Below are 9781 nucleotides of genomic sequence, written 5' to 3' on the forward strand. Positions count from 1 at the left end.
CGATGGAATACTATGCAGCCATAAAAAAGAACAAAATCATGAATTTCGCAGCAACCTGGTGGAACTTGAGTCTATAATACTGAGTGACCTCTCACAGAAACAAAGATCCGAGTATCACCTGTTCTCACTCATATAGTGGACCTTGAACATCCAATGTAAGACTATAAGAAAATGACTGACGGTACTGGGAAACTATGGGGGGGGAGGGAGATGGGTTTTACGGTAGCAAACATCTGTCTGGGGATGGGGAAACACCTCTTATCAACAAGGTGCCTGAACGAAACGTATTTGTATACCTAACCCTTAACTGTACCCCACAACATCATAATAAAAAATACTGATTAAAAAAAAAAAGAAAAATGGGCACCTGAGGGCACAGGTCTTCAGAGCTATAGTCCTGTGTTGTGGCTGCCGTGGCTTTGCCTCTATCCCTGCAGGGCCCTGTGTTCTCTCTCTTTTAAAAAAATATTTTACTTATTTATAGGGTCAGAGTCTCACTGTCACACAGGCTGGAGTGCAGGGGCATGCCCACGACCACCGCAGCCTCCACCTGCTGGGCTCAGGCGATCCTTCCATTTCAGCCTTCCACGGAGCTGGAACCAAGGTGTGCACCACCATGCCTGACTAATTTTTTTAAAATTGTAGAGACGAGATCTCGCCAAGTTGCCCAGGCTGGTCTCGACCCCCCGGGCTCAGGCGATCCTCCTGTCTTGGCCTCCCCCTGTGTTCTCTTTAGATAACCTCCTCTGAAGTCCCAGGTCCATGATGGAATTTTCATCTCGCAGCCCACTCTCTGTGAAAATTGCAGACACACACGCTGACCTGGCTTCCTTTTGATTGTCGGAACGGCGGCTTCTCACCATCCTTCATGCGGCCCCACGGTCACACCCTGTGCACTCCTGCTTCGCCATACAACTTTCCAAAGCTCCCTACTTCCTATCTGTATTCCTTTTCTAATGCTGTGTGACACACCACCACAAACTCTGTGGCTTCCAACAACATATACATATTACCTTGCAATTCCCATGGGTCGTGAGGTCGGGCACAGCTCATGGGTCGTTTCCACAGGGCGTCACCAGGCTGCAGTCATGGCGTCGGCGGGGCTATGTGCTCATCCGAGGCTCAGCTGGGAAGAGTCTACTTCTGAGCTCACTCAGGTTGTGGCTCCAGACTGCAGGCCCTGGCTTCTTCCTGGTTGTCCGCTCCAAGAGATTCATGGTTCCCAGGGAGGCCGGCAGTTCCCAGAGGCCATCCTGCCAGGGATCTCCCGATGTGACCTCCTGCTTCCCCAAGGCGTCGAGGGTGGGAGAAGGAGTCTGTGGGCGAGGCCGGGCCTGAGGAGATGGGATGGTTTGCTGGACACACTGCCTGCTTGGGACCGCCCTTCATGGCCCGCCTTCTGGTGTGTTCTGAGCTCTCTGGAGTTCGGCTTTGCCACCTCCTAATTCCTTCCCTTCTGAATAGACACGCTCCGTCTCTCCCTCCCTCCCTGGAGTTCATCTTTCCTTCTCGCTCTCTCTTTGGCGCCACTGTAATGAAGACAGATGCTCCACTTAATGGGCATAGACGTGATTCTAAAACCTTGTGTATAAAGAGGATTATTTTTCACTGAGATGGAGGGTTCCAAACTGGGTTTGGGTTTCCGAATCCTGTTGAGGATATTATGAAAGCTAGGGGGATGCACATCTCAGAGTGGGGACACGCCCACCTCTGCCATTCCGTAATTATGGCTGCACAGCAAACCACTCGCTGGGGCTGTCAAACAAGCCTCCGTTGTATCATGTGTGTGGCTTTGGGGACTCAGGCAGTCCACGGTGGGAACGGCTTGTCCCTGCCTTGTGGTATCTGGGGCTCCATTGGGAAGACTCAGACCGCTGAGCTGAGCAGTGGTTGAGGCCAGAATGATCTGGAGGCTTGTTTTGTTTTGTTTAGAGACAGGGTCTCACTTTGCACCCAGGCTGGATTGTAGTGGTGCCATCATAGCTCGCCACAGCCTTAAACTCCAGGGCTCAAGTGATCCTCCCCCTTCAGCCTCCCAAATTACCGGGACTAGTGTCGTAGCAAGCACCACCACACCCAGGTAATTAAAACAATTTTTTTTGTCTAGATGGGGCCTCGCTATGTTGCACAGGCTGGCCTCAAACTCCTGGCCTCAAATGATCCTCTTGCCTCAACCTCCCCAAATGCTGGGATTACAAGAGTGAGCCACCGAGCCTGGCCTGATCTGGAGACGTCCTCATTCACACGTCTGGTGTCTGGGCTGGGAGGCCAGGGAGGCCTGCTCACGGAGGGTGTGGGTCGGGGTAGCCAGGCACAGCCCCTCCTCATGGTGTGGGCTACCCCCAGGGGTTGGGAGAGGTGGGCTCCGGGAGAGAGGGGGAGACAACCCAAGGGTGAGCACTCCGAGAGACCAGGGGAACCCGCCTGGCCTCTGTGACATGGCCTTGGCAGTCACGTGGCGTCTCTGGTTGCACAAACTCAAGCAGCTGAGATTGCAGGAGAGGGGCTGCAGAGGCCACCTCTCAGGGAGGCCCACAGGGGAACGTGCGGTCGTTAGAGACAAAACACAACACCACATGGGCAGACACAGCCCGACCAACAGAGTCCTCGAACCCCAACTCTGAGAATTGGACAGCCACACGGGTGATCTTTCTCTATCTCCCCGGGGCTCAGCTCCACTCTGCGACTCCCCTGCCGTCCGGGGTGGCCCACAGGGGTGCTTCCTGCCTGGCCTGCGGTCACCTACGTGGGCGCCTTTCTGGTCTGTCCTTTTCTCTGCAGCCAGGAGGATGCTTCCCAAACACAGATTCGCGGCTGCATGCCCCCACCCCTGTGCTCCCATCTGACTGAAAACCACTTTCACTGGCCTCTGCAGCCAGGCCCCATGCTGTACCCACCGCTCTCCCTGACCTGGCTTGGTCACCTTCTCTGTGGTCCTTGCTCACATTATGCTTCTTGCTGCCACAGGGCCTTTGCATGTGCTGGTTTCTCTATGTGATGCTTTTTTCTGCCCTCTTTGCGTGGCTAACTTCTGCTCATGGATATCCACAGTCGCTTCCTCAGGGATGTGCTTCCGACTCCCTGCTCAGGTCACAGGACGGCACAAATTTCATCTGTGACACTGATTGTTTTTGATTTGAGAGAATGTTTGATTTAAGTGCGTATTGCCCATGGGGTCATGAGTTACATGAAGTCAGAGGCCACATCTGTTTTCTCCCGAAGACGCTGCCTACCCCAGTGTCTGGCAGACAACGGACCTTGGCCGATGGCAGGAAGAAAAGAGGCAGGAAGGAAGGAGGGAGAGGGTGGGAATGAACGAATCTAGAATATGCATCATGGGATGCCCCCGGCAGCGGGAGGAGCTCACCAACTGCCAGCCCGTCCTGTTCTTGTGGCTTTAATAATCAGGAAGGCCTTCCCTTATAATGAAGTTCTGATCCCTCTCTTTGTACCTTCTTCCCGCTGCCCTCATTCTACTGCAGCTAAGGGACACACCCAGCCCCTTTCCACGGCTTTCCGGACGATTCTGGTCCTGCCACCCATCTTTCCAGGCGTTTACTGACTCTGTTCCCACCCTCACCACAGAGAAGGGCAGACGGATTCCCCGGGGTCAATGACAGGCACAGACGCTTGTCAGCCAGTCCCCAGGGCCCTGTCTTACCCTATGTCAGTCTTGCGAGTTTCATGTTCCCCTTGGGAATGTGTGTTTATATAGAAGTTCTTTTTCCCTAAACTTTTGATAAAATAGATTCTTCAGGGTGGCGTGTCTTCTCTGTCGGGAAGCTGCAAGCCCACCGGGGTTGTCTTCTGCAGCATGGGAATCCGGCGGGACCCCTCTTTCTGACTCGGTTTCCCCTCTGTAAGGTCAACACCTCCTTCAATATCCTGCCCTGGCAGGTGTCATTCCTCGTGCCCGTCTTCAGCTGTGCCGCTCGGAGCCCTGTCCAGCTGACCAGGTGTGCTCTGAGGGCAGAGAACAGGGGCCTTGATCCTCTGGAAAATCAGCTGGCTTTCAGAGCTGTAGCCTGGATGGTGGTTGTCTCTGGAGAGGAGCCGGGGGTGGGGGGGAGGCCGAGAGAGCCAGGAGGAGGGCTCTGAAGACACAGGTTTGCTGTTTAAGCGGAAGGTGGGCTCGCGAGTACTCGGCTCATCGTTTATTCTCCATACCTTACATGCAGGTGTTATTTCCCAAGTGCGAAACGTTTTCTAGTTTGAGGGTGGAAAACTGTGAGCGCAATCTGGGAACGTGTTTCCTGCCAGCCTGCACTCCCTTCGGGCTCATAGTGACCCCGTTACCCGCCTGCAGGCAACACAAGCTGCTCCTAGAGAGGTGTTCCCCCTCTCTTCCTGTCCAGGTAAATGTGGTGCCAAGGACCAGCCTTCACTTAACCTAGCCAGTGTCTTCCCGTGGCGGTGATTTCAGGCGATGGACAGGCTGCTGAAACGTGCTTCTCTGAAAGCCTTCATGCCCGTGATTCTTCAGAACTTGGCGTCATTTGCTAATTTAGTGGACATACTTTCTTCCTTGGCTTTGCGCACATCATCGGATTTTTGATTTAATTTAATTTTTTTAGAGACAAGGCCTGGCTCTGTTGCTCAGGCTGGAGTGCAGTGGCGTGATCATAGCTCACCCCAGCCTTGAACTCCCGGGCTCAAATGTTCCTCCTACCTTAGCCTCCTGAGTAGCTGGGACTCCAGTCATGAGCCACCATGCCTGGCTAGTTTTTTAATTTTTGTTTTTTGTATAGAAAAGGTCTTGCTATGGTGCCCAGGCTGGTCTTGAACTCCTGACCTTATGTGAACCTCCTTTGACTTCCCAAAGTGCTGGGATGACCGGTATGAGCCACTGAGCCTGGCCTGTTATTTTTTTCCTTAAGTTATCAAATTCTGAGGTTGAATGTCTTTGAGAAGTATCCCAAACATAATCTAGCAGTCAAATATATTTGAGAAATATTGACTCAACTGTTTAATTAAGGCATTCAACATCTATGTATCAAATGTTTTCCCTATGAACCAGTCAAAAAACTGTATGTTTTCTTGACCATGGACTTTTTGAGCCTTTCTTTCAACATTGGCGTCCATGGAAACATGCCTGCATAAGTGCCACAGCCACCGGGGCATCAGTTTCTGAGCAGGCCAGGGGAGACGAGGTCCTGCTTCAGAGACACACAGTACCTGGCTTGCAGTGGCCAAACACAGCGAGAGCTGATCCCATGCTCACGCAGCTGGATCTCTAGTCCGCAGGCGGCCTTCGCTCACTGCAGCTGGAGAGGGCCCCAGGCTGGTGACCAACACATGTTCTGTACACAGCTAGCGTCTCCCTTCTCCCTCTCTTTTGCCTTCTTTTTCTTCTTGGCTTTTTTTTTTCCATGATGGCTTACCGATCTACAATATTGCCAAGTTTGTCTTTGTTTTGTGTTGCTGCAGAGAAAGAAAAGACTTTGTTCCTCCGGCATTTAAATATTCCAGCCCAGAAGTGACACTTGTCATTTCTGCTTACAACTCATTGGCTGGAACTGGTTACATGGCCCCAGCCAACCACACAGCTATCCGGGAAGTTCTGTCCTACCATGGACGCAGAGGGTGGAGAGCCAGAAAGACATGGTGAACAGCGTTAATGATGGTCATATGTGAGGGTGGCCATGATACTTCTCCAGATTGTGGTCAGGGGCTCCCTCCTGTAATCCTAGTGCTTTGAGAGACCAAGGCACTCTGCTGGCTTAAGCCCAAGAGTTGGAGGCCAGCCTGGGCAACACAGCAAGACCCTGTCTCTACAAATAATAATAATAATAACAAATAGTAAGAATAAGTTCATTGGGCATGGCGACGCATGCCTGCAGTCATAGTTAACTGGGAGGCTGAGGTGGGAGGATTGTGAGCCCAGGAGTTGGAGGCTGCAGTGAGCCATGATCGCACCACTCCACTCTTGCCTGGGTGGCAGAGCAAGACCTTTTCTCTATTTAAAAAAAAAGGCTCATAGAAACGCCTTCATGAGGCACATGGAATGCTGTGTCCCCGAGGGCCGCCTGGGGGAATGCTGGATTCTAGTCTGGAAGAATGAGGTCCAGCAGAAGCAAACCCACGGGAGGGGACTTCATCAGTGTGGAGTTTCCACCCACTTCCCGGGGGGGTCCTTCCATCAGTCACTGACCCCCTGGTTTTGCCGCCGTCTCTCCATCCTGTGTGCAGGACCCCTGTCAGTCTGTGAGACTCCCTCCCGGAAGCAGAGGCCTTTGAGCCTGTTGCATGCTCTCCACCCTCCGAGGCCGCTGGCCTGGAGCAAGAGGGGCTTGTTTTGCTCTTGACCCGATGAGCTGAGCCCATGGCAGACCATCTTTCAGTGCAGCTCCGAAGAGAGAAATCCCACACAGACTCCACCTGGCACCCAGGCTGCCAGAATGGACTCCCACATGGAACTGGGAACACACACCACCTCCCATGGATGCGTCATCCTCCCGCAGGGGCAGCCGGACACGGCTGCATGCATGCGTGGTCAGGGCTGCCGAGGAGCTGGGCAGCATGGACGGGGGTCGGGGGCGTGGGGGTGTGGCCCTGTGGGAGGGAACACCTTCTCAGGCCACCGGTGTATGGTGAAGACACAACTGCCATGGCGCTCACACGCCGGCCTCCAAAGGAGGGTGCGTATTGAATGTGACAGGAGTGGATACGGGTGTCCTGGGGGCCTGTGTGTGTGTCTCGACACTGGCTTCTTCTCCAGCTGGGTTTTGGCTGGCAGAGGTGGGGCGGGTTGGCTCTGCAGAAAGTGCCCTCAGAGTCCTGACCTGGAGATGAGGACCCGGGCCGAGCCTGGCCAATGAGGATGGCCTGCCCGAGCCGGCAGCGCCTCTCCCGGTCCACATCACCAAGCCCAGTGACTGTGCAGTGCTGACCAGCACCCCGAGGTTCTCAACATGCCACCAGGTCGGCTCCTTGGGTGTCTGTAAATCCCAAGAAGGGGGAATTTCAAAAACAAGAAGAGAAAGAATCGGCAGGGATGTTGTATGCCTTCTCTAATTCAGAGTCAGACATGCCCTTTCGACCTTCCTTTTCCAGGTCTCACAAGCTGAAACTGAAAAGCATCTTTCAGACCCTTACTGTGTGGTGTCTATGACTGTGGGGAGAGCGCATGTTCTAGACAATCGAGTGCCCACAGATTCAGACTCGGTGGCCGGGCTGCTTTGCTGGGGGTTTTGACGGGTGGAGTTGGGAGGTGCCCACGTGGGGCAGGACAGAGCCTGGGGCAGGGGCACCTGTCGTGTGGACGTGCCTCTCCTGCTCGGGGGTCAAGCGGCCTTCCCCCTCTGGGTCCCAATGTCCCCATTTGTTAAACAAACACAACACGGGGACTTAGTGCCTGCCGTGACAACCCATTTGTTTGGTATGTTAAGAACGCACTTGCATGGCACCGTTCTGTCTGGAGGACCCTTTCTTCCACCCCGCAAGGTGTCTTCCTGTCCCCACAGCCTGGTGGGGCAGGCAGCTGTGCGTGTGGTCCGCCCTGCTTCAGCGGGCTGCACACAAGCCCGGGCCACCCAGGCCTCTGACTTCGTCTCTTGGTCAGTTGGTTTCTATTGGGTGGTTCCAGCTTGGTTTTGGGGGTTTTTTTGTTTTTGGAGTTTTTGGGGTTTTTTTGAGTCAGGGTCTCATTCTGACATGCAGGCTGGAGTGCAGTGGCGCAATCTCAGTTCACCACAGCCGCGACCTCCTGGGCTCAGAGTGATCCTTCTGCCTCAGCCTCCTGAGTAGCTGGGACCACAGGCACACGCCACCACACCCAGCTAATTTTTTTATTTTCATTTAGTGGAGATGGGGTCTCGCTTTGTTGCTCAGGCTAGTCTCGAACTGCTGGCCTCAAGCCATCCTCCCACTTAGGCCTCCTAAAGTGCTGAGATTACAGGCGTGAGCCACTGTGCCCGACAGTTCTAACTTTTTAAACTAACGGTGTAGACAACTTTAGAAGTACCTTTCATTTTACTTTTGATTAAAAGTATTATTGAAGGGCACTCAGCCGCCTCTGGGGGGCTCAGCACCATCTGCGCTCAGGAACCACAGAAAGCGAATCATCCGTGGGACGCGCCTTCCGCCCCAAGCGTGTGAAATCTCCGGCTTTCCTCACGTGTTCCCTGTGTGCCCTGCCTCCATGTCTGTCTGCCCCGGTGACCCAGGTTAATGTGGCAGCTCTGGCCCCTGTAGGCACTCAGGGTGACGCCCAGCCTTGTGAGAGGTGTCCACCCCTAAGGATGGATGCGCGTGGTTTTTCGTTCTGAAGTAACCTGATCCAAACGAAATCTCCTTGACTATTTGGCATGGCGAGAACAATCGCGTCAGGAATGCTTTCAAATCCAGGAATGAGTGTGTTTCACCGGAACCTTCTTTCCAAGCAAAAATGGGCTCTGACGTTGGGCACTGGACGCCTCGGGGTCCTCACCGGGATTCACGCTCGGGTTCATGGTCCTTCTGTCTCGCACATTGTGGCTTCTTGGAGGTGGCTTATCTTGGTGTCACGAGCCACGGCAGGTGACCACGTCTGCTTTGATTTCCCAGGTTGTGACTTTCACCATCCAAGCCTCATAGGTGCTGCCAGGATTTTTTTAAAGAGGAGCATTTTTCCCGTCTCTGCTCAGGCTTCACGTCACCAGAGATGGCGTCCCACCCACTCAGCCCCGGGTTGGCCACAGCATTTTTGTACCTGCCATTATGGGATTCGTGGTTTGGATTTGTTTTGTGATCTTCGTGGCAGGGTGGCAGATCTGAGGGGGTGGGGCAGGCCACCTCTGTCCCCAGCGTCTGGCCACATGGTCACTTCGTGGTCACCTGATGCCTGACTGCTGTTTCTTCTGTTTCACAGGACCCGACACTCTGCAGACGAGCATCCCCCCAGCCCCGGAGTCATTCCCTGCCGGGAAATTGCTGCCAATTTCACCAACATGGCCTTTCTCAGAAGTCAAATTTTCCTCCGCGGCGGATGGCATCAAGGCTGTGCTGGGACAGGACCCTGACGGCACCAGTGCGAGGCCGCTGGCCCGAAGCTCTCCACCCAAGACACACCGCAGAGCCCGGGCCCACGCGGACCTCTCTCCCTCCCTGCATGGAGGAAGCCCCGGCGCATCCCTCCAGCCTTCTGAGGATTCTCCCGAGTCCCTAGCCCCGCCTCCAGAGAGACAAGAAGCAGCCGTGGTGGCAGGTGTGCCTCTCACCAGCATGCTCCCCCTGTGGTCCTCCATCCCGTCAGGGCCGCTCTCGGGCACCGTTCCCCCATCTCAGCCAGCGGGGGCGGGAACCTCCTCCATCTCGCTGAGTTCCCCAAGGCCAGACACTCCCCCTGCACCCCCGCACCCTTCACTGGCCCCCGCCCTACCTCATTCCATCACCTTTTCTGAGCCAGCCGGGCCTCCCGCCCATGGGCCACCAGGCTCCCACCCTGCGCCGGCCTGGCCCACTTCCCATCAGAGCCTAGTGACCCCCACAGACACGTTTTCTGGTGATGCGAGCCACGCTCCTTCCGAAAGCGTCCGGGACCCCGTAGGCATCCTGGGGCCAGGCTCACCCACACCCGAAGTCTTGAGCCCCGCGGCAGAGCTGGCCCGTCCGTCCCCCCGTCCCCTGGCAACTGGCGATCTTCCTCAGCTCCTGGGGGGACCCCCCTCCTGGTTAGTGTCGGAGGCAGCTTTGGGTCCTGCGTCCCCCTGGCCCATCTCAGCCAGGGTGGCAGGAGGGGTGCACCCCAGGGTGTCACAGCTGGCTGTGACCAGCACGGCAGTCCCTGAAGCCCAGCCTCTGC

General features: G+C 55.0%; 1 protein-coding gene across 1 annotated transcript in view; it reads left to right on the forward strand.

Annotated features, from left to right (window-relative positions):
• Positions 1 to 6607: 6607 nt before the first annotated feature.
• KIAA1549L (KIAA1549 like) overlaps positions 6608 to 9781 on the forward strand; it is a 96421-nt gene continuing 93247 nt past the window's right edge. Inside the window, exons 1-2 of the mRNA XM_021716851.1 lie at positions 6608 to 6638; positions 8849 to 9007. Of these exons, the coding sequence (XP_021572526.1) occupies positions 6608 to 6638; positions 8849 to 9007 (190 nt within the window). The remainder of the gene's footprint in view (positions 6639 to 8848; positions 9008 to 9781) is intronic.

This window comes from Carlito syrichta, unplaced genomic scaffold, assembly GCF_000164805.1.
Source record: "Carlito syrichta isolate Samal-C Ts95f unplaced genomic scaffold, Tarsius_syrichta-2.0.1 Scaffold106302, whole genome shotgun sequence".
In the NCBI taxonomy this organism is placed as follows: domain Eukaryota; kingdom Metazoa; phylum Chordata; class Mammalia; order Primates; family Tarsiidae; genus Carlito; species Carlito syrichta.